This window comes from Dama dama, chromosome 15 (genome assembly GCF_033118175.1).
Source record: "Dama dama isolate Ldn47 chromosome 15, ASM3311817v1, whole genome shotgun sequence".
NCBI classification, from domain to species: Eukaryota; Metazoa; Chordata; class Mammalia; order Artiodactyla; family Cervidae; genus Dama; species Dama dama.
In genome coordinates, this window is record NC_083695.1 from 91,982,911 (window position 1) to 92,007,879 (window position 24,969).

Genomic DNA, 24,969 nt, shown 5'->3' on the forward strand with positions numbered 1-24,969 from the left:
TAAGAGGGTGGTCACTGTGAAGATCTCTTTAGAAGGGTTTCTGTTTTTTTTGGTTGAGATTGGGATTCCTTTCGGAGAAGGCAATGGCACCCCACTCCAGTCCTCTTGCCTGGAAAATCCCCTGGACGGAGGAGCCTGGTGGGCTGCAGTCCATGGGGTCGCTAAGAGTCAGGCACGACTGAGCGACTTCACTTTCACTTTTCACTTTCATGCATTGGAGAAGGAAATGACAACCCACTCCAGTATTCTTGCCTGGAGAATCCCAGGGACAGAGGAACCTGGTGGGCTGCTGTCTATGGGGTCGCACAGAGTCGGACACGACTGAAGCGACTTAGCAGCAGCAGCAGGGGTTCGTTTACACATTCTTAGAGATGTAACTATACAGCTTCCTTTTATTCTTGATAATTTGGCAAATCAACTAAAACTGTTCTTCAGGGTTAATTTTTAAAAAATGAACAAAATCATAACATCTCTTATTGCTCTCATATTTTGCTTATGAAAATTACATTTCCAAAAAGAAAAAAAAAAACAAACCCCCGTAGTAAGCTCTCTGAAGGTCATGATTGCATCTTAAAATCCCAAATTATTGCCAAAAGCCTAACATGGTTTTTGCTTGTTGAAAGCTCCTGCTGAATTCTTGTCACTGTGAATAATCTAAATATACTTAGAACTGAGAAACGGTGAGACCAGATGTAGAGCCCTGTGGTCAGTCCGTCAGGCGTGTGTGACTCTTTGCGACCCCGTGTACTATAGCCTGCCAGGCTCCTCTGTCCATGGGGGTTCTCCAGGCAAGAATACTGGAGTGGGTTGCCATGCCTGCCTCCAGGGGATCTTCCCAACCCAGGAATCAAACTGGGGTCTCCCACATTGCAGACAGATTCTTTACCAGCTGAGCTGCAGAGAAGCCCTAGACGGGATTATTTCCCAAGGAACCCAAGTGCCACAGCCCTGGTGCGTTCGCAGGAAACAAACTGCACAGCGGGCTTTCTGTGGTTCTCCTAGCACATACAGTGTGGCTTGCAGCCTTTGATCTATACCGTCTGAAGGGCTTATATTTCACAGCCATGCCAGGACACACAGTACAGTATTCACGACTATCGATTCTGAGGGAACAAGCCATCAAACTTACACCAATTTCAGAAACGCCGCCAAGATGCATTTGCAAGATACATGGGTTCGTGTTCTCCCTCACCCCATGACTCTCTGCCTGAGGTTGCTTATTTAGAAGCTGCCTAGAGTTAAGGTCAGGAAAGGCTCTTGACTGTTTTTTGTCTGATGTCATCATCCCAGCGGGGCCCCAGACGATCCTTGCATCCGTCGGTAAACATCATTTGCCACTCATAATAACAAAGCGGGAAGAGGAGAATGTTGACATACCTATAGATAATACATGCACTGTTCCTGCATGTGTCACAGTTAGCTGTGTCTTGCCCAGTCCGATATGAAAGCCTACAAGATAAGAACAGGAGAGCATTACTCGTGGCGGCTGGTAGCCCCTGGCCTCTCTAGAGCACGCGGCTCCCATCAGGTGCTTTCCCACTGCCATCGACCCTCACGGGAATGCAGACTGAGCCAAGCGCTGCCCGCTTTGCTCCCGTCTCTGCGTGTACTGTATACGACCAGGGCAACCACCGCGGCTGCTGTTTAAATTAAAATCTAGGCTGTGAACATAACCTAGCGGATGAGGCAAAGAATCTGATTTTGTTACAAGCAAGGGGAATTGGGGATGTTTCAGGGCAGCGATATTCATGGCGTTTTAAAGAAACTTGGAAGGGTAACCAGTCCCAGATCTTCTTGACCTGATGGCTTGTTTCTGCCCCACAATCTCTTTGCCCTTGAGAGGAGGGGTCTGCAGACTGTGGCCCTCAGGTGAACCCTGCTCTTGGCCTGATTTTATCCAGCATGCTAAGATTGGATTTTACGTTCATAGGTGGTTTAAAAAAAATGAAAAGAAGAATATTTGGAACATGTGAAAACTAGTGAAATTAAAATTTCAGTGTCCATAAAGTTTTAAATTTTGATAGTAAAAAATGGTGAAAATTCTTACATAAGTAGCTACAATATCCTTGGTCTGCAAATTCCAGAATACTCCCTCTCTAGCTCTTTAGAGTGAAAAATGTGCTGACCCGTGTGGCAGCCTATCAGGCTGCCTTGTCAAGTCTCCCGCCACCCTCTCTGGCTGTGTTCTCTGCGGAGCCTGTCCGAGCTATGAGACTAGACGTGCAGGAGGCGGGGTAGGGCAGTGTTCCCCGTCCTCTCATTAAAACGATGGAATCTTATTTTGGGGGGGAGTCTATTGTGGAAGGTTGTACAGCCTTTAAGATTTTCTTTGGTGAACTTTTTATTTTGTTTTGAGGTATAGCCAATGAACCGTGTTGTGATTGTGGACAGTGAAGGGACTCAGCCGTACATATACAGATATCCATTCTTCCCCCACATTTCCTGCCATCCATAGCCTTAAAAAGTTAATGAGAGGATTTTCTTGAGTCTTCCTCAGCCCACTCACCCCAAAAAGCTAGTTTGGGGGAGCTTTCATAATGTTTTTTCTGCCACTTTGACTGACCTTTCCTCTCTCATACTTTTAACGTGCAGGCCTATTTTATTCTGAATATTGCTTTGTACCAAGGCACAGACATGATAACCAGAACCTGTTTAAATTAGTAGCAGAAGCAGGGCTTCCATCTGAATTGGCTTAGACACACACTTTGGGGGCACATTTACATTTGGAGAGCGACTCAACATAATAATAGTGCCCAGAAGGTTTTCTGTCAACAGGGAGAGTAGATATTTTTATCACCTTCCCTGTGTAAACGTCTCTTTCCATGCGTCATGGATTTTGAATTGAAACTCACTTTTGTTTTCTTCATTATGTTTGGTGTTACATAAACATTTGACAAAAGGATTTTTCCCCTCCAAGCAGTGTTGTCACAGTAAACTTTGCTAAACTTGAACTTGACCTTTGAGTTCTGTGTGTTGTTTATTAACCAAGTGACCACATTCTGTCCTATAGGGTCACCATTCTCTGCGATCCATGATATTTGAGCCAGAATTGGAGACGTCCTGTGGCTGCATTTGTGTTGACCTCCGTTCCCCATAGTGGGCACCTTTGAATGCCTCCCTGGGGTCTTTTCCTGCCCCATGGGATCTGTCAGGAGGGGAACAGGAAAGGGCTTGTGCCTCACACCTTCCCCCTTCCCTCCTGACAACAAACCCCAAGGGTACATTCTTGCTGAGCTTTTCTCTCTGACTCTAGATTTGTCAAACTCACACCAGGTTCCTCCCCGTCTGACACTGAACTCCATTCTCCCATGCCTTATCATATGTAAAAGGCCCTTCTCCATCCCACTGGTTTTCCTGGAGCTTGGGCCTAAGCTCATGTCTCTCCACGGTGGCTGTGTGCAGGGTGATAAGCATAGGACTTGAGCACACGTCCTAGCAGTGACATGGCTGCTGCGGGATGTGCGGTCCCGCTGTGAGGCCGGGCTGCAGACGAGGGACTGCACCTCTGTGTACTGCACTAGTGTATGCTGACCACCAGCTGGGAAGAGGATGCATAATAGTTGTCTGTGTGCACTAGTCACATTCTAAAGGTTAGGCTTTTAAAAGAAAACAGAGGAAATCAGGGGCATTTCCTAACCATTATTAGAGGGGCACTCTTACTTGGCTCTGCGGAAAGTCCGACTTCCATGCTTACAGAACCTTCCTGCTCGAGACCTCAGGACAGATCTCAAATCTTCGTCAATTTTCATCAGCACTGCACCCCTTCCTCACCCAGGATCATGGAGTTCCCAAGTGTCTCACTTATATTAGAGCCTGGAGTCCTGCAGTTAATTACGCTAGCTCATTTTACAGAGGAGAATACAGCAACACTTCAGGTCTGGGATCTCATTATTCCTAGACCCCAGGCTTCTGATGCTCTGTGATGCCCTGCTCCAACCTTGGGGCCTGTGTCCTGCTCTATGTATAATTGGCAGCTTGGGTTAGTCAATGAATCCAACAGTGACAGGACAAAGGCTCCAGGCACCTGAAATGCACAAGAGAACTGTCATCCAGGACCTTGGGGCTCTTCAGTGATAAATTGCTCTTTTTAAAGACCTTTCTGAACAGACTGTTCTTATCACTTTGTAAAAAGCACACACTTTTGTGCTGTTATAGTCAGTAGGCAAATAGTTATTAAGTGCCTATTAGGTGTCAGACCTTACTCTGTCTACCAAGGAGACATTTTGGAATAAGATAGAGCCCTTGTCCTCATGAAGCTTAAAACAGAATGGGAGAACCAGATGGGTGATGCATAAACAGATGAATGAATGAATGAAAGAGTTTGGATACTGCTCTGTTCAGGACCTGTTGTGGGGCGGGGGGTGGGTGGGGGTGGCTTTGGCTAACACACCGAGGACCTTGCATCTGGAAAGAGAACTGGATGATAATAAAAGCAGGTAGTCATCTCCAGATCTAGAGTTGAGTTTTGCAAACAAAAGGACCATCACTTGTGACCATCATGATGGGAATGATGTTGGCTTGTCTGCAGGACAGAAAAAAAGCCAGAGTGGCTGGAACATCAGGAGTACATGAGAGAGGAGGGAGGTGAGACCAGATCATGTAAAATGGGCAACTCTTGGGACGTCTGTTTTACATTTAATGGGAAGCCACTGTTTTCTTATACACAGAGCCCAGGACGACACAGAACCTACTTCCTCTTAACTTTAACTCTTACTCTTCTCCTTCTAAAATATCATTTTTATTCAATTTCCTTCTTCTTCCTTCTTTTCTTTATAACCCATCCTAACTCATTCATTCTTGAAATACAGCACGGTTTGCTGATGTTTGTTGATTAGAAGCAAGTGAGTCATAATATCTACTTTATAGGGAAACATGTCTGTGGTCACTATTTTTTTAAAGCTAATTTAAATGAAAAATTGGTGGTCCATCAGATTTCCACCATACATGAGAAGTATTTTCAGGATCTCATTGAACTTTCCTTGGGAAGACCCTTCAAGATGTTTGTTTGGGACCTTTTGTTTTAAGGGGTTCAGATGTTCGGAGTCCAGAAAGGTAGTTCATAAAAATGGCTATCAGTGAGAGATCAGTTTGTGGATAAAAGTTAAAGTGTTGATCTTGTGTCCTGTGGCTAAGTCACAGGCCGCCTTCAGTAGCTGTTGTCAGTCAAGGTATGTCCACTGCAGTTTTATTAAACATGGCAGTGTTCTTTACAGAGGACTGAATTTGTGTAATCTAGTGTGCTTATTGCTTTGATAATTCATCTAATTGTCCTTGGGGCTTCCAAGATGTAGGGCTTGGCTTCGCTGATAATTTTATGGTCACAAGAATGATTGTGCTGCAGCATCTGAATGGATGTGTTCTCCCAATGCAGACCAAATAGATAAGTTCTTTCTGCAGGACAGGGAACACAGAGTGCCGTTGTGGAATGTCGCTGTGTTTTTCCTTCTCACTTGGAAACAAGTCATAAAAGCAACACTTGGGATGATTATCTTTGTGGATGGCCTTTGCCATGAAGAGAGGCCGTCCAGAGACTGAGCTGCTGGGGAAGATCCTTCTCCAGAGACGGTGTGACTAGAGGTCATTTGTGGTTAGAAGTTTGAAGAAGAGAGAGCTCAGATCATTGGTATCAACGCTGCAGAGGAAGAACACCTTGATCAAAAATGACACATTTTCTGTCTTGCACATTAATGGCTACCTTTATAAAGCTCTCTTCTCTTTTATTTTGAAGAGCTTAAACCTTAGGTGGGTTTATATCCCACATCTGCTATGATGCCTGGTACACTCTGGGTGTTTGGTCAGTATTATTTTATTAACCAAATAAGGCTGTCAGTCTCGGTGTTCCCATATTGAAGTCTAGTAGCAGAAAAATCTATGGGAAAAAATCCAACTGAGTGCAGAAAAGCAAGTGAAATATATAAACTATGAACACTTCTGATCCTCGCTTCCTTCCTAGTGTGAGCCTCTTTGGATCCCAGTGATAATCACGTTCATTGTACACATGTAGGTTTTTTTTTTTTAACACACTGATCTTTGCAGCACTTGCTGTTTATTGTCCCATCACAGTTAGTTACCATTTGTCAGTATTTCCTGTACATGTAGCCATGTGTACTACCCGGGGGGGGGGGTACGGAGAGAGGAGGGTGCAGAGAGTATGACATTCAGCACCAAGGACAGCACCAAGAGTCCAAGATGCTGTGTTTTCTGTTTCTCTGACCTCCTGATGCCCATTCTTCCAGATCACGGTTCTAACCCAGGGACATTTCTGGAACCCTGGCCCCCTCCTTCCTTGATGCCCTTTGGACACTCACTGGTCAGGGTGGGCTTTATTGAAAGGTAAAGGACACCAGACCCAAGTTAGGAAATTAATAGGGATGTAAAGAGCATGGACTTGGTTCATAGCTCACGGAAGAGGAATTATTGTTCTTGATTTCTTAAAGCAGAAAGCTTTGCTCAAGCTAATTTTACAAAGCAGTTTTGGTGGAGTCCAGTTTGAGAGTCATTTCCACTTCTGCTTTGTAGTGAAACAGATTTCTTCAGAAGACCTTGCTGTACTTTAAAGAAAGTATAACAAGTGTCCGTTACAGAAGACAGCACGGAACTCTAGTCAGGGCACCCCCTTTCAAAGAAAACATAGGGTCTTCCTTTCTTTAATGGTCTAGAATATGTAGGTTTAACTCAGAATGCATTTCACCAGTTTCTATAGCTACCTTTGGCTTCTGCAGACATCTGCTCCAATTCTTTTTTTTTCCCCCTCCAGTTCATTAGATGTCATTATAAAAAATTCCTGAATGTAAAAATATACTTTTGCCCATTTATATAAAATAGACAGCACTGGTAACAATCTAGGGTCTGCAAGTCTTCAGTTATCTTTGTTGCAGATCAACAACAAAAGAGACAATGAGGACTGGGATTTTAAAAAAAAACAAAAATGGAGAAGGGGCGGCAAAGGGCAGAGCTGGGGTGGCAAGTTTCATAACAAAGCCAGAGGAGTGATCAAGGCAGAAAGGTGTCAGCCAGCTTCCGCCTGTGCTGAACCACGGCTGTGTCCTGGGAGGGGCACGAGGAGCCGGAGACTAGAGTGACAGCCAGCATCTTCCTTTTCATGAAGGCCTCACGGGGAGATCTAAGATACCAGAGCCCTGGGGGGTAGGAGAGGGTGCTGCGAAGTGTCAGAGAAAGGTCACGGAAAGCTTTCTTCCTGGCCCCATATCCAAGTGGCTCAGTGTCTCTGAGACCTTGAAGATGGGGCCTGAGACGAGACTGACAACTCTGTGTTTCTACCATCCCCCACCCCTCAGGAAAACTGTTTGGTGAAAAGGTCAGGAAAAGGAAAAAAGATGTCTCTGACTGTGCCTGCTATCAGAAGCAAAGTTCCAACAAAGTTAAAAGCATCTCGGGAGAAGCATGGCTGGCGAGTGGAAGTAATTCTGTGGTTGTGAATTGTAATCACTGGTACTGGATTGACTTTCATGAGGTGTTTCTCCTGTTACATCCCACAGCCCTGTTTTCTCCAGAAGATCTTAAATTCCCTAAAGAAAATTCTCTTCTCGCATTTCCCCGGGGACTTGTGGATGGAGTGTTTGGTTTTAGATTTCAGAAAAGCATCCTCCTCTCAACCAGCACCACTAGTGTATAAGCATCACCCAGAGGGGGCCCTCCTGCACCTCGGCTGTGGGGCACACGACGCAAGTGCAAGTGACCCCGTTGCCAAGTTGTTAGTCTCTTAAATGATGTGGTGATTTTCAGTAAGTTTAGATCTCCTAGCATGTAAGCAAAAGACATGTCGGGTGATGCTAAAATCAGGATGTGATCCTTTAATTGGGGTCTTCAAAACACTGGTTACATAGGGTATTGGAGCTGTCACTTTGAATTAACTCAAAGCTGTGTGTTAGGCTGTCTGCTTACACAGTGGTCACTGCTCTCAGTCATCATTTTATGCCCCTGTTTAATTTATTCTCCTAATTTTGATCTTTCTTGTTCTTTCTCACTGTGTGCCAAAAACCTTTTTTTTTCCTTTCCTTATTCTAGGCCAGGTTTGTGCTCCAGCTGTGCTTTCTTGATGACCGAGCCATCATTTATATCAGCGTCTTAAAGGGCTTTTCTGCTTAATAGTCTCAAAGTGACATGAATTAGAGGCATTAAGTGATACCTCTGTTTTTGTTGGGGGAAATTAAATTTCAAAGAGAGTCAGGCTCAGCCGTTTTCAGAGACCCTCTCCTGCATTTTAAGCCCACCTCTGCCAGTAGTGTTGGCTGTTTTTTTAAGTCTTGAGTTCTCACTAGGAATTTGCCAGATTATGACCTGAAATTGTAGTTAGTTCCTGTATCAGCTGAGTGGTTCAAGTGAGTTTGGAATTTCCTCATTTATCTATGGAAATTCAATTATATCTGTTTTATTCACTTGAGCTACTAAGTTCAAGGATTCGGGAAACGTCCAATTTAAATTTGTTGAAAAAATATGAAGTCGATTTTCCTAACAAACACCAAGAACACCCGCTGGTCAATAGAAGGCTTTCACTGGTGACGGTCTGACTAGGTCCCCTTTCCCCAGCAGCTGAGAGGAGCCTTCTTCTAGCCAGTGGCAGGTTTGCTGTGTTAGGCTGAGCAATTCTTTGTTCATTAGTGGCCTAGAATCCCCAAGCTGACAAAACAGTGTGTTTGTTTTAAAAACCGAGGTTGTGTTTTGAGAAACACAGACTAGCAGTGACCCCCTCAAATCTTTTCACCACCCTCTGCTTTCCGCTGCCTTTAGCCATGTCTGAGTGGGTCCGTTGTTCTGAACCCTTCTGAGAATTCTTTGCCATCATCCGCTCTTCAGGTCCCCTTCAGCCAGCTCTCGATGACTTCTTTCCACCGGAATTCCTAGCATTTGGTACTGCCATGGCATGCCTTGTCTTTTTCTCGTTTGCCCAGCCAAAACCTGGCTTGCTGGTCGCAGGAGAGGTGGCGGTCAGGTTTAGGATACATGGAGCAATGGATGACAGAGCCGATGAAAGACGAAAGCACTGGGAAAGGTAACTTTGTCCCAGTCGGTCTAGGAGGGTTGATCTCTGTCTGTTTCAGCGGAGTTTGGCAGATCTTCTTTGACATTTACAGAAAATTTTAAAAGACTCACTTCCGTGTTTTCTGTTCAGTGCGATGAGTATGGTGGAGCAGTGACTGCATTAGTGTTTCTTGATTATAATGGCTGCATTATTTGTATTTAAAGAGTTTGAGCCAGCAGTCACTTATTCTAGGACCCTGGTTTCCCTCTTCCCCTTCTCTGCTGCCTGTAGGCGTGAGGTCAGGGAGTAACGCCAGCGCCATTAACCCCTGGCTTCCTCTTTTTTCTGCTCTGGACTTCTTTTTTGTAGAAAAGGGTTCTCGTTGAGATTTAAGGATATCAAATACTTCTTTCCAAACATACTCATGTGATCCCCCTGAGTTTGAATATGTATGTTCCAGAGGTCATGTGTATAAAATAAGAGTTTCTCTGGTTGAAACCATTAAGGGAGATCTATTTTTGGAGTCCCATGTTAGAAGGAATAATCACTCTACGAGCTAGATTCTTAGATTTTATAGCATTCTGTGTTCAGTCTCAATACAGCCAGAAAAAAGTTCAGGGCTGGCCTGGGGACCCCAACAGCATGTATGATTTTGGTTTTTTGCAAGTTGCTCTGTGGTCCAAAGAAGTTACTTAGAAATGATGTTTTTGGAACATAGCCCAATCACAGCTTGAGCTGGATCTTTCACCTTCCACTTCCCCTTCTAATCCCTCATCATCTTACTCTTATTTAATTATTTTCCACCAGACAGTGAAGTTCTGAGAATTATGCATGCACCATTCTCCCAGTCAGGAACTGAGATGTGGACTCTTGATGAACTAGCTCTTTATGTAAACCCCATGTGAGCTTATTAAACACATCTGGGTAACTGTCAGTAATCATGGTTATTTCTGTGTAGTGTTCTGCTTGGGCTTTCGCAGGTGGTCCAGGGGTAAAGAATCCACCTGCCAAGGCAGGAGACGCAGGTTTGATCCCTGGGTCAGGAAGATCCCCTGGAGGAGGAAATGGCAACCCACTCCAGTATTCTCGCCTGGATAATACCATGGACAGAGGAGCCCGGTGGCTCTGTAGTCCATGGGGTCACAAGGAGTCAGACATGATTTCGCACTCATGCAGTGTTCTGATTACAGACTTCCAAGCACGTCCTGTAAACTAGTCAGAATAACCAAATGGCTTTCAGTAGGTTTGCATGCTCAGTTCACGGGATGCTTCCTGTTCTCAGCTTTGTGCACTGCCCTTTGCTGGGGAGTGGTTGCTTGGATGAATAAAACACAGATCTCGCCCACAAGACACTTCAAATCTAGAGCACATATGTTTCCGAGGTAAAGGATTTGCATCCACGTTAAGGGAGTAAGCTGTCTGACCACCACAAGAAGCCCTCCTTCCACGGGGCAGTGTCTGTGCTCGTTCACGCCAGCATCCATGGCGTGGACCAGCTCATCAGCAGCTTGGATGGCTTCTGGCCAATCTCCAGCACCCTTTTGTGACTCTTTTCCTGAGCATTCCACAGTGGATGCTGACCATGTCTGGCAGAGACGTCTTGCTCCCATGTGAGTGAGAGCATCTCGGTGGCCTCAGACATGACTTCTTCTGTCTCCCCAGTCCCACCCAACATGTAGTTTGGTGCCTTCCAGAGAGCAGGGCTGGAGGTGTGCTTCAAAAATGCAGCTTCTTTCCTGACTAATAGAAAGTGAGTACCCTACTCCTTTCTCTGCTTTAAACTTCTCACCATGGAACATACCAGAAAATTATGGCTTTGCTTTGTAATCTGTTTCCCCTTCCATGACATCAGCACCCTGAGGGCAGGGAGTTTTGTCTGTTGGTTCCCTGATGGATATTTAGTGCTCACGCTGGGGTCTGAAGTGTAGTGAGTACTTAAGAAATACTCTGAATAATGGACGAGTGAATGAATGAATGAAGAATCTGCCTGAGTGTTCTCCGGGATTAACTGATACACACCCACAGTAGGGTCAGTTGTGTGATGTTCCTGGCTGGATCAGGTGAAAACATCTGTCTTAACGTATTACCACGATCCGATCTTAAATATCCCCCAACCAAGTGGAAAAGGTCAGTCATCTCCTGCTTCCCACACTTAGTTATTAAAATAAAGGGCTTAGTCTGCACCTAAACCAGCTCCCCTGCTGACCCCGGAGAAACGTCATTTCTTTATCCCAGAAACAATCCAGGTGAACGAGTTTCGGTGAGAAACACTATTCATAATGAATGCAGTGGCTTTTCTTTAGACGCTGTTGTCAAATTAACTTTTATTGGCCCGGCAGCTCCCCAGATGTGGTGACACTATATTTCTGGAGGCTCTGACTGTTTGGGAAACGTTTAATGCTTGTGCTCATTACAAAGAGTGAAAGGGAAACAGGAATGGTGGTGAATGGTGCAGCGTGGCTGCAGGCCTGAGGAGGTCTAGGCCATGTGGTCCCTCCTCCGCTGGGGGTCAGCGGGAGCCAGGCTGTCCCTGTTGCTGTCTCCCTCAGCCGCCTGCCTCTCCTCCAGCGTTGCTTCTCCCCAGGCCCTGCCCCAGCTCTCTGCTTCCTCATGACGAAGACAGGGGATATATCCTTATTATTGCATAGTCATCCTTACTCCGATCAGAAGTGTGTGCCAGTTTGGACAGAGACAAACTCAGAGATGAACATGCTCATTAGGGCAGGTCTTTTTTCTTTAGTGTTTTCTAACCCTGTTGCCATGCAATAAAAAGCATAATATGTAAAAATTGGGGCAGCTGGTAATTATTATTTTGCATGTAGAACTGCCTGGTTATATTACAAATAGGGCAAAGCTTACAGTTTCTTTCATGTATTTCTGAAATCAGGGAGATGCTAGTAGGGAGGGCAAAGCTTATAGTTTCATATAGTTCTGAAATCAAGGAGACGCTAGTTGCAAAATGATGACAATAACGACAGAAATGTCACTGGCCCTAGAGGGCATCAGGAGTAACTGTTAATAAAGGAAAAAAACTTTTTTAGGGTTGAGCTGAAGCTGAGTTGATTAACTTATTTCCTGGAGGAGAGATAAAGCTAAAGCTATAATTTATTGAAAATTAATGAAAATGAATTTTGGTGGCACTGGCTACCAAACTTGAATGAAGATAGGAATGTGAGTATACTGTATGAAAACAAATTTTCCTTCTGGAATGCCATCTTTCTTCAGCTCCAGTATTGTCACTTATCTCCCTTTCAGAGGTTTTAATTTGAAAGCATTAATGATGTGTATGGGGCAGTGGCTCTGATGGTAAATAACCACAGAGCTTTTATCTTTGATCCGTAATTTCTTTTGATGTATTTTTTAGAGCACATTAGTTAACAATCTTAAATCAGAACTTCCTCTTTGTGAAGCTTTTGTGCTTTGTTTCAGAGGCTTGACATTGTGCTTGTTTTTTGAACAAATGGTTCAGAGCTCTTGTAGCTGAAGATAAAAATCTTTAAATTTTTGGTGTCATCATTTATAAAATTCTTGATATCCAATTATGAGACTTTTATCTGGGGAGATAGTCTAGTGCTATAACCAGTGAGATACTGGCAAAAGAATCTGACTCCATGTTTGGTCGGAATATGCCTGTTTTTAGACTTTCTTTACCTAGAAGAACTCATTTTTCATAATTGTCTGTTCAGATATGGCTTTCAAAACACGTTTGCTTGCTTTTATGGTTTACTGAGAACTTTCCTTCAGTGTTTATTCACATGTATTTGGACATAAATCTGGTTAAAGTAGAGCCTGGGTGGCACGTGGTGGTCACTCACCAAGCCGCTGAGCTGACAGGCGGTGTGTGAAAGCTTTGAAGTGGCTTCCCCAGGGAAGACTGCTCATGGATGGATCAGCACCTGGACTTCTAGATCAATGGCTTTGATTTTTCTGAAACTACCTCACAGAGGGGATGCCTCTTACTGATAAGGAATCCTGAAAACCATACTTCATCACTGGGGTCCTTTCCAAGGTGCTCTCTGCTGCCTCCAGAGTTAGAAGTATGCTTTCTCCAGGACATGAATTCACAAGGACCTTAACAGGTCTGAGTGCAGGAGGAATCTCTTGGCCCTTTCAAGTATAAGGAAGAACCCAGAATTGCAAGACCACAAAAGTGCCTTCAAGTCTGTGCAGACATGCATGTTTCCCATTTTCAGAAGAGGGAGAGGATGCTCCTGGGGCATGATGGGTCTAAAGGTGAGTTCTGGCTGTACTGTTTCCCTCCAGTCTTTTGACCTTGGGGATGTTACTGACACATCCAAACTTTAGTTTCCTGGCCAAAACAATTCCTACCTTACAGTTTTATTTTGGGGATTGAATGAGACAATGCAGAATGGCCACCATATTGTAGCTGCTCGAAATGGATGAGCTTTGTTGGTGCTCTGCCCAGAGACACTCGTTTCAGTGGAACTGACCCCCAGAGCACAGTGGGAAATAGAGCTCAAACCATTTTTGCAAAGCTTAGCAGAAATTGCCTGGGATTTGGGGGGAGGGGGGGGGGGAGTATTTGAAAAGTAGAACTTGCATTTCATTTCTCTCTCTCTCTTTTAATCCAAATTCTAGGACACAAATCCATAAATTCCATAAACGTTCATGTCATGCCTTGAATTGCTCATTTTACCTACAAATGGGGTGTCTGAATTGCCTAGTGCCTCAGTGGCAAGGCTTTTATTCACCTACCAACTTAAAAGGCTAGGGAGGTATTTGAAATCTCTTTTGGGATTCTGCACAGGAAGATTATTTAAATTACATTTTCAAGTGTGTGTGATACCTACATGAAGTGCAAAGCAAGAGTTTGGAAACTGTTTTATAGCCTCACAAATATATATGCTCCATTTTTCATATTAAGGATGGAAAGGATTATTATTGTTCAAGAACTTAAAAGTAGTATTTCCAATGTTATATAAATTTAAGCCACAGAAAAGACTCGGCACAGCCCTGTGTATCAAATAAAGAAAATGGTGGAAGAGAATACGATGTATGTTCTATTTCAAAATCATAAAACACGATAACTGATACTTGGACTCTGGAACTTGAATATTTTATCACAAATATATAAAAGCCGTTAGTTATAAAAGAAAAAAAGGGGTGTTTTCCTGAAAGCTATTCAAAGGCTTGTAAGCTAGAAGGACAGAGGCCAGTTGCAACATGTGTAGTAGTGGAAGAGATAAGTGATGAATGAAATGACAGGAGGAAAGAAAACCTAACTGAGGGACCACCACATGCGCCTTTGCTAACCAGTGTCCATAGGGCTGTGTTGCTTTCTCTCTCTCTCTGTCAACTTGTGTGTTCTTTTACGGCACTGGCTGAAATTATGAAGTTCTTGCACAGCTCTGGAGAATTCGTGCTTAGACCAGAAAGGACTCTTGAGATCCCTCGTCTTGTGTGGACCGTCCTGCCTTCATGGGGAGAGGCTCAGAGGGGCAGGGCTGAGCTGGGAACAAGCCCATGTGCCTGACTCCACGTCAGCTGTCTTGTCCGTGACACCAAGTAACCCTGGCCTGCACAGTTCTCTGAAAGCAAGTACAAAGCCCGATCTCTTCCCTCTGTAATCCTCAGCCCCCCCGCTAGTCCTTGGCAATAAACCCACCCGTAGAGGAAAGCAAGAATCTCTCCTGAAAGCGTCCTGCCTGTGCCCTTGCATCACTCGCCTGCGTTTTTGCAGCTGGAAGGCTGTGTCTCAGCAACAGAACAACTTGGAAAGATGCGACTTTGCACACACAACCCTGGGCTGAGGGCCCGGTCCTCCGTATGGTACTTAATGTCTCCAGGAAGCCCAGGAGGCTGGTGTTCATAGCCTTCTTTCAGAGTCAGAAGCTGAGGCTGGAGAGGGTAGTAACCATCCCCGAGCACAGGTACCGCAGGGAGGATGGGCGCAAAGTCTCCAGCTCAGGACTGGCTGACTGCAGAACCTCGGCCAGAAAACATCGGAGGAGGGAACCTCCGTCTGCTGGCTGGCATGTTTCAAAATGTTAGGGGTTGCAAGAAATGGGCAGAGACACCAAAACTGATGTAGCAAGAACATTAGCAAATGAAGCACTGACATGCCCATCCCATTGAAGCAGGAAGGGAGTGCGGTGGCCGGGGGAGGACCTTTCTGCTTCTGAGCTCGGAGCTGAGCACCGCCTCCCTCCGCGGCTCACAGCACTCTGTTCTGTGATGCACTGCCTGGCCAGAGCCTGGGGAGACAGTGCTCGACAGTCCAGAGACATCTGTCTGCCAGAATCCTCGGCAGGACCGCAAGGGCACCCGCCCCCGCCCCTCTTGGAAACCGTGGCCATTCCAGCTAACCAGGTGGAAGACCTCCGTCTCAGCTACCTGGGTGTATGTGGACAAGGGCAACCCAGTCCCCTCCTAGAAGGGCGGACAGCCAACCTGAGGCAGGGTCACCTCAGGTGCTCAGCTTCCCTGGGCTCTGAGCTGGGGGCCCCCACGCCTCCTGCCGGGACCTTGGTGACCCAGGCAGCTCCCTAGCTGCGGCGGTGACGCTGGGTTTTCCTGTGGGTTCGTTCTGTGCTGTGACTGAAATTAAATTGCCCCCTTATGCTTCCTGTGTAATTGTGATGCAGTATTTATTCTGTTTGGGCATGGATAATGAGAGGAAATTCGGAGAGATTTCTCATCCCCCGACAGGGCTCTCTGAAGACTGCCTGATGCTGAGGGATTTGTCAATAGAAGGACACAAGGTGAAGCCAGGATGTAATTTCCCTCCATCTAGCATCAATATGTAGGCGAAAGCAGGTCACATCGTATGACCAGGCGTTGAGATGACCTCTTATTGCTGCTGGTGGGAGAGGAAGGCCTTTTTTATGTCATGTATGTACATACATAGAAATTACAGGTATGTGTATAATACATGTGCGTGCGTACGCGTACACACACACATACACACAGAGTTCCCCAGCAGAATCCTGACGGTTTTATGGGCTGGGGAACAGTTAAGTGTAGGCTAGTACAGAGTGTCAGTGACCTGTGGGCTCTTCAGAGGAGGGCCTGAGTTCTTTGACTGTACCTGCCCACACCCCTGACCCCCGGCCCTCGGCTGGCACAGTGACAACACTTGGAGATGCTTGCTATTAACAGAAGCCTTCTGAACCTGTGAATGAATGATACACCATCTGTAGGACGGTCACCTCTGAGATTGCGCTGCACCCATTATGGTAACCTGGTTTCTAGCTGAGGAACTGTGGCCCCTGCATTTACAAGACCATGTCGCAGGAGCTGGCAAACTGGCCCATGGCGCACGTCCGGCTCGCGCCTGTTTTTGCGACATTTCATGTGACCATGGGCGTATTCGTTCATACATGTACTGTGAATGGCTGTGCTCACGATGCAGGGGTGGATCTGAATCACTGGAACAGAGGCCACATGGCCCGCAAAGCCTGAAATAGATACTATCTGGCCCTTTGCAGAAAAACTTTGCTGACATCTGTTACATTGGAAACTGACCCTGAAATCTCTCAAAAAACACAGATCCTGTAGGCTTAGGTCCTTATCTCTACATGCACACACCACGCACACACCCGCCCCATTCTGTGGCTACCTTTTCAGTGATTAAATGAAAAACAATGTTCAGCAAACAGGACTGTAGGGTTCCACGCTGGGTCTACCGTCCCTCAGAGCTTTATTCCTGTCTCCTATGCCTGCAAACCCACCGAGAGCTATGTCCTCAAAGTCCCCTGATCTCAGGACAATTCCCTTGGCTTGTGTTTTCCTATCACTGCGTGCCCTGGACCCCTGCCATGGAGAAACCCCCTTCCCAGGGAAGCTGAATAGGAGCCCACGGCAGGGAGACTGACGCACTAGATGTAGAAGCCTTGCTGCAGCTTGCCTGGTGGGCGGCTCAGTCCATGAAGAATCTGCCTGCCAAAGCAGGAGACCCAGGTTCGACCCCTGGGTTGTGAAGATTCCCTGGAAAAGGAAGTGGCAACCCACTCCAGTGTTCTGGCCTGGAGAATCCCATGGACAGAGGAGCCTGCCGGGATCCCTGGACTGGATCCCGGCAGGCTCCTCTGTCCATGGGGTCGCAATAGTCGGACACAACTGAGCAACTAGACCACCACCACTGCAGGCTACCAGGCTCCCTGGGCTCCTTGGTTATTTAAGATTTCCTCCTCTTATATGATGGCCTCACACTTGCTTTGAGTCAGTACAGAGGTGCTGGAGCTTCAGGGTTTCCTGTCTGTCCGTCGCTCACATCTCAGGGGCCCGTGTGACCTGGTTCATCTGCTCCTCCCCCTTCCACACACACCTAAGCCGGCAGGGGACCCCTGGCTGCTGCTGGAATGCTCACTCAGTCGTGTCTGACTCTTTGCAACCCTATGGACTGTAGCCCACCAGGCTCCTCTGTCCATGGGGTTCTCCAGGCAAGAATGCTGGAGTGGGTTGTCATGCCCTCCTCCAGGGGATCTTTCCGACCCAGGGATCGAACCCCGGTCTCCTGCATTGCAGGTGGATTCTTTGCCGCTGAACCACCAGGGGAGCCTGATGCTAGGAGAGACACGACCAATGGAAGGGCCTGTTACACTCTGGGCAACGGCAGATCCTGCCTTCTTGCTGGATGGCTGGGATCAAGCTTCCCATCTTGTTTACAGGTCTTCTCTAAAGACCAGAATACCAGGGGGTTGTCACCAGCCAGTGAGTCCCTCAAGACATGAAATGTGTGGGGTGCCATCGTGATAGCAGTGAGCAGCCATCTCTGTCTGGGTGCCTGGTGAGGGTGCACCACCTGAGCCAAGGGCAACGGCCCCACAGTCCTGGGTCAGGGGTCACCTGCCCAGCAGCCCGCAGCTGCCCTGGGGAGTTAAGACTGTTGCAAGCATCAGCTGGGTGTCTAAACTCAGCGTCCCATCTGCCGGCTTCTCAGCTTTCAACGACTACATTGGCTCATTTAGATAGTCTGTGTGACCCTGAACTTCCCGGGAAGAGACAAGAATAATGCAGAGAGCTTTGAAATAAGCAGGATCATTCTTGGCATTCACGCAAATAGAGGGATCAAAGGCTGCCTGCACTGCATAAAGGGAGCCGTTTTAGTGAATTGCCCAGACGTTCTACAAGGGACTAAAAGGCAGGGTTTCAAACACGTTTTGCACATCCACCCACTTATAGAATGCATCCCCCTGAAAGGCGTGTCTCAGGATAGACCCCTTTCTCAGGGCCCTGTGTGTGTTGGTTATTGCTAAGGCCTTTGTGGACAGCATCTTTAAGCTTCCAGCATCCCTGTTTAACAGAAGGTGAAATTGAAGCTCGCGGAGATGAACTTGCCTACACTGAAAACTTTCTCTGCTGAGGCCTTTCAGAAATCTGTATAAGCAAACGAGAGCCACGAAAGAGTCCCTTCTGAAAAGTAATTTGGAAGGTACTGAAAATGGTCTTGGTTTGTGATACAGACATTTCTATGCACAGAGGAAGAACTGTTACACACGGCTTGCCTGGCAAACTTGGTAATGCAGTTTAAACTCTATAGTGAGTTTGCATAAACAAGCTCCACAGTGCAAAGAAGTTCTATTCAAGTTAGACATTCAATATAATTTGCACACAGCCACACTAAGCCAAGTTCAACGTGTGCTGTCTTCCTTCACAGGGTCCTAACTTCACCCACAAGAGCAAGCCTGAGGCCTCACTGGGCCTGGCTCAAGCCTATGATATAGTGGGAACTTGGGGGCAAAATGTGTCACTTGGTTTTAAAGCAGCGAACTTTAAAAGTGCACACAGCATTCCTGCCCTGACTGAGACTCCTCCGGCTGTGGGTACAGTTTTATACAAAGCAGGTCCTTTCTCGTCGCTTTGGGGGTGGGGGGTAGGGGGAAAAGTGGAACGAACCCGGATTCTGATCATCCTCCACGGGTGATGACTTGGAGTGTTTCCCAGTATTTTAACTTGGTCATGAGGTTCCTTGTCAGGTTACGTAATGACTACGTAATAATCTCCATACAGTAGAGTGAGTTGTCCTATTTTCCGTCATGAGATGCAATGATAAGATACCATTTCTTGGCTTAGATTGAGTACATAAAGGAAGTCACGTGAATTCCTCATTCTACTAAAACTCCTATTCTCCAGCTCAGATTGAGTAGATAAAATGAGTCCTGTGAATTCCTCCTTTAAAGCGACTGTCCAGGGCACACCCTTTGGAGAACTGGTCTGGGGCTCAGGGCAGCAGCAGGTTAAATTTTCAGGATTCTGTGAGCTGGTTGATTGTGGCCACCCTGGCATTCACACCATGGAAATCAGCAAATGCGGCTGACTCCCCCTCCCTGGAGAGTCAGTGGTTAAAAATGTATCAGTATCCCCTAGCACCTCTGTCCTGCACCCAGAACCCTGAGAAGGATATGGAGAAGGAGTTTGCCTCTCATGCACCTGCCTTTGAGGCTGTTGTCTCCTACTGTACTCTGACACAGAAAAGAGTGGCAGAAATTCAAATTCTGGGCGCATGAATGACCCTGGGCATTGAACTAGAGGGGTCACCTTCAACATGGGCCTTGGAATGTGAAACCACTGGTCTCACCGTTATCCAGAGAGCTCAAGAGGGAGGTGGAAATGAAGATTAGAGTAAGTCCCCTACATAAGAATGAGTTCTCTTCTGAGAGCATGTCCATAAGTCCAAGTTGTTTGTAAGTACAACAGAGTTAGCCTAGGTACCCAACTAGCACAATCAGCTATAGCGTACTGGACTGTAATGGGTTTATCATACTTTCCCAGCAAATAAGACATAAAAACCAAACACAAAAAATAAAACATTAATCTTACAGTACAGCACCACAGCTGGCATTCAGGGGCACCTTCACTTCTTTGAAAGCTTGCAGCTTGTAGGTTTCCTGCGTAAGGACTTACTGTGTTAGGAATGGGTATGGGAGTTCACCTCGACATGGTCCTGCCTTTCTACCAGTAACTTGACCCATGCAGACAACAGCTGAACTAGAGGTTGATTTCTAAGTCAGATCATCCTTTGCCTTGATCTAAGGTGCCCACTCCTCAAAAGGTTAGGAGCCGGGCACTGGACCTTGTTTAGGGGATACTGGGGCCAAGGCCTTTTCATGATGATGGAAATATTCTGTCTTGTGTAGGAGTCAGTTGCCACCTGTAGCTCTTGGGCACCTGTGAGGTTGCTGATGTGATTAAAGAATTTTCAATTGTAATTAATTTGAGGCTGAATTTCAATAGCCACCCATGGCACCTGTAGTGGACAGAGTGGCCCAGTGCTTGCAGTCACCTCGCTGGGGGTCAGCCTGTGTATGGAGCTTGTAAAGGTGCATTCATCACAGTGAATGCATAGGTATAGGGGAAACGTGGATTGTACCTCCCTTCTGAGCTTTCAGAACCCAACCCTGCTAACCAGCAAGGCAGCCCTCATGCCACCATGAGAAACGAACCCATGCAGAGGCCCCTGGCCCTGGGTTATGCACCCCCTGTCCTTCCCAGCTACAAGACAGGTGATGAGCTCCAATGGACAGGTGAAGAAATGAGGCACAGAGAAGTGAAGCCCTTGCCCTTAGTCCTCAGAGCCAGAATTCCCATCTAGACGATGGGAATAATAAACTCAACACCACTTGGTAGACTGATGGAGCCTCAGAAAACTCAGATTTCCAACAACTGTCCGCCCTTGTTTAATAGAAGGAGCCTCGATCTAGAATACGGTTGTCCTTGCATGGGTGTTCGTTGATGATCAACCCGTGCAGGGCTTTATTTTGGCATACACACCCATGAGATGCATGCTATTTAGATACACATTTGGTTTTACACCATTTGCTGAATTTTATTTCCCATTTGGTGATGCTGGTGTCTTTCTGTTTTGCTGTCTGGTTTAAATCACTAGCAGCTGTATTGAGGTCTGTGATTGGTCCTGTCTGGGCTTTTAATGTTTCTATGGGAATGTGCTCTGCTGATCAACAAATCCCTTATAGACCCACCACACTGTATTGCTTTTGGCTGTGTATTTATTCAAGTCTAAATGATTGAAATGGGATGAAAATGGAGATGTAAACCCAAAATTCAACAAAGACTTTTGAAAGCCCTCTGTCATGGTAGGTTACTACTAATCTCCTGTTAGATTAGTTTACAATTGGCTAGCAACTCATTTTGCTTCATACTGTCAGCTGCAAACAATGCTAGGTCATAGGACGTGCCAGGCAGGGGGTGGCGGGGGGTAGGTTACTGACCGTCAACCCCTTTTATAGATGGACCACCTGCACGAAGCTGGAGAAGCCAGATGCCAAGGGCACTGTCTACATCAGGCAGCTTGGCTCTGGGGCCAGGCCTTAAGCCTCCTCTGCTACCTTGGAACACAGAGGTTGTTTCCTCCCCTTAGTTTGCAAGATGCAAACATGATGTAACTCAGTCACAGCCATCCCGTGCACTGGGTGGCTTGCTGTCCTGACAGTGCATTTCTGAGCTTAGCGTCATGCTGGCCTGGCTGCCAGCTCACTTAACCAGGGACTGGGGCCCACAGGGTGAAGGGTGCTAATCACATGAGGCCAGAGGGCACTGTCTCAGTTGCCACCTCCAAAACACGGGCTGGAAGAATCCAGACAGCATCACAGGGGAATGGGAAAGAGCTGATCGGCCATCTCGCCAAAGCCAGTGAACCACAACATTATTTCAAGACGCACAGAACCAGAGCAGCACTGGCTGTTTCGTATCAGCCTAGCACATGGCCTGGCCTTCCTAGCTAAGAGGCTCAAGACTGACGTCCTATCTTTAGGTCATTTGTTGTTAAATTCGCTGCTGCACAGTTTCAAGTTCAAAAGATGGGAAGCAAAGTTCAGCAATCTGTTATCAGCGGCAGACAGTCCTGGCTGTTAACATTCTCTCTCCTGCCCATCTGGATACACAGGGCATCTCGTGGAGAAAGGCGTCTCTCTCCTAATCAGATACAGATAGCATCTGTCTAAGAATGGACATCGCTTCTGTAAGCTCCAAGTAAGGGGAGGGGGGGGGGGACCATATTGTCTGTTGTATAAAATGTAAAGCCTGGTATAGTCCTGAATATCAATGTTATTCCAATTATTTAGCATAAGCGAGTCAGCATTTACTTTTCAAAATGCCATCCAAATTTCTTTTCCATTACTAAGAGGCAAGTTGCTTCTTATTAAGATGAGATATTCTGAACTGGCATACCTATTGTACTTCATCAGTATAATAAACCTTTAGCCCTCAGAGCTAAAAAGGGACGATCCATCCATTCATTTGAAATGTACTCAAGTTCAGACCAGGCCCATGAATGCTAGCCAACAAGTCAACCTTGCTGGTGAGGATGAATGAGGTTTAGGATCACAGAATAACCTGGGACGCTTTTGAACTTGCCCCCGCACCCTTCCTCAGACCTGAATCTGTGCTCAGAAATGCTGGCTCTGGTCTCATTTAGGGACCTGGGCTTTGGGGGCTGGCAGTGCCCCCCCCCCCCCCCCCCTCCCCGAGGGTGGCGAGCCTGCAGCGGGCATCTTAAGAACGGCGGGAACATACATACATACCCTTCCCGGTGGGCTTCTCCTTTCTCCAGCTCCTGAATGACCCCCAAGAGCACTTTGATGGTTTCCTGGCTTGAACTGATCAAGTTCTCCATCATCTGAAGCTGTGCTTTCAGGTCGACCACTTCCGTGTGAGGCACGATCTGTTGGCATCCTTCATCTGCAGCGAGCGCCGGGGGACAAGGCTGGCGCTCCTGCCCCGAGGGGGCCTGAGTCTGCAGGGAGGCGTCTTCTTCGCTACATTCTGGGGACAGGCACTGCGTCGGGGGCGAGCAGGCTGGGGCGGCGCCCGGAGGGGTCGGGAGCCCGCTGGCCTGCGCGGCGGTTCTCCGCTCCAGGTCCACGGCGGGGCAGAGGGACCACTCGCTCGAGGGGGCGGAGTTTGACAAGGCCGGCGCCGGGGCCTTGGTGCCTGGGGCGGGTGCGTACACGGTGGCCACCTCGGTCTTAAACACCCTCCGGTGGGCCGATGGAGCCGGCTCCTCAGTGTCCGGGGTCACCCTGCCCTGCCTGGCTTTCCCGGGCAGCTGGTACTCCAGCTCCTGGGAGGACGACCGAGTGGAGTTCTGCACCCGGGCATCGCGGCAGCTGTGCCGGTCGGGGGTTTTGCAGGGCTCGGCGCAGTTGACTCCCGCGGGCGGCCCCAGCGCGTTCACGTGTTCGTCGGAGTGGAAAACCAAGGCCGTGGTCTTCTGCACCCGGCCGGCACCCCACGGCCGGGCCTCCTCGCCGGGCCCTTCCTGGCTCTTCTCTTTCGCGTCAATTACCAACCCGTTGTTCTGACTTTTAAAGGCCTCCGTGCCTGGGATGCTTTTGAGAGTCCCCTTCTTGCGGTCCAAAGGGAAAGTCTGGTAACACTTCTTGAGGTCGGGCGAGGTCTGCACACCCGTGCTCTTGGTGACGTTGGGTATGGAGCGCCGGGCGGGCACGGTCATGTACTTTCGGTAGGCGGCCCTGCAGGACGCGGGCCTGGCCTCCCGCTTGTCACCCTGCGGGCCCGAGGCGAGCTGAGTGTCCCTCTGCTCGTTCTGCGCCTCGCAGATGTCCTTAAAGCGCACCTGCAGGGCTTTATTCCGCTTCTTAATCTGCCGGTTGGGATCCAGGGCATATTTCATCTCCAGGGCCAGACAGGCGGCAGGCTCCACTTCACTTGCGGAGGTCGTGAGTACGCATTTGCTGGGTTCCTTACTGACCATGGTTCCTGCAGGCGGACACAACAACAGACCTTGTCAGTGGAACAGAAACCCGCACGAAACCACAGGCAGCGCAGGCTTTGGGCCAGAATGACGGATGCCTGCTCCCTAATTATTTTTAAACAGGTGAGGTCGGCCTTTATGTTAAGGAAAATCAGACAGGCAGAGAATCCCTGGCAGGCACAGTTTGAAATGCTTCTCAGATATTAAAGCTTGCCTCCCTCTCTGTGTGGGATACACTCGTTTTTCCTTTGATAGTAAGGCATGTTTCCCCATTAGACAAACCTGTTTTACTATATTCATCAAGAAGCCCAACGACTCTGCCTCTTCTGATTTTTTTTTTTTTTTTGCAGATTGCCATTTTGCACGCACATCTCCACTTCACAGGCAGATGGTTTTTCAAAATGCAACTTACTTGGTTTGGGCTTTTATTACTTTTCTGAGGGCTACTGATTAATCTATTACTGGAATCTGAGAGAATTGCTGTTTTCTCTTAAAGACTTCGTGGGGATTCTGGCTCCTGATGCGATAAATGTGGAGAGTCCTCTGATGAGGAACTGAACTACCTCTATTTATGTTAGCCATTGTGGATGCTATGTGACCGGGGGCCGGGCTGATTTATGGGAAAACCGGAAAGGGAACAATCTCGGCAGTATGGCTTGCTTCTCATGGGTTAACATCAGCCATAGTGAGGGCATGGGTTTCCCGGTTTCTACAAAGTCTGTGTTAGCAACTCTTTTCTTTGATTCTGTGGAGAGGGGTATTTGAAAATACTTTAAAAAAAAAAAATAAATTATTCATTCTAGAATCAAGTTTTGTGTTTTGATCACAACCTCTGCAAATGAACACAATGGTGGTTGTTTCAGGATTTAAATTCTGAAAGAAAATAAAATCACAAGGCTTTATGTTAATCATGCAGATTCATCTTGGGCTGAATTATTAAATGCAACTAAAAAGATGCAGGTGGCCAGTGATTGCTCTGGGGGAATACCAGTGGGTAAAATGGCTTCACTTTATTAGGCAGATTCACAGCTGTTTATCACACATGGAAGGACTTTCTTGCGGGCTGAACTGAAAGCAAGAAAATACAGTTAAGTATGCCGTTTGTGAGTTGGCGTTGCTTTTCTTCCCCTCCCTGTGTTCAAGAAGAAAGCAGACGGGAGGAATCTGGGGTGTGGAGGGCCCTGGTGTCCAAGCGAGGTGCCCAGAGAGGCAGGGTCATTGACAGGAGCCGGTGAGAGCGATTCAGGAAGAGGCTCGGGCTGCCACGTCCCAGTCACCACCCAGGGACCCT

General features: G+C 47.2%; 2 protein-coding genes across 5 annotated transcripts in view; one reads left to right on the top strand and one right to left on the bottom strand.

Moving 5' to 3' along the window:
- DOCK1 (dedicator of cytokinesis 1) overlaps nt 1-24,969 on the top strand; it is a 544,913-nt gene that overhangs the window by 232,721 nt on the left and 287,223 nt on the right. The gene's annotated exons all lie outside the window — the stretch shown is intronic.
- Nucleotides 1-24,969, bottom strand: part of INSYN2A (inhibitory synaptic factor 2A) — a 60,926-nt gene that overhangs the window by 15,158 nt on the left and 20,799 nt on the right. For all 3 annotated transcript variants that reach the window (XM_061162907.1, XM_061162906.1, XM_061162905.1), the window contains 2 exons: nt 22,486-23,683; nt 1,378-1,449 (listed from right to left, as the gene is read on the bottom strand). In XM_061162907.1, the coding sequence (XP_061018890.1) occupies nt 1,378-1,449; nt 22,486-23,678 (1,265 nt within the window). In that variant the 5' untranslated portion in view covers nt 23,679-23,683. The remainder of the gene's footprint in view (nt 1-1,377; nt 1,450-22,485; nt 23,684-24,969) is intronic.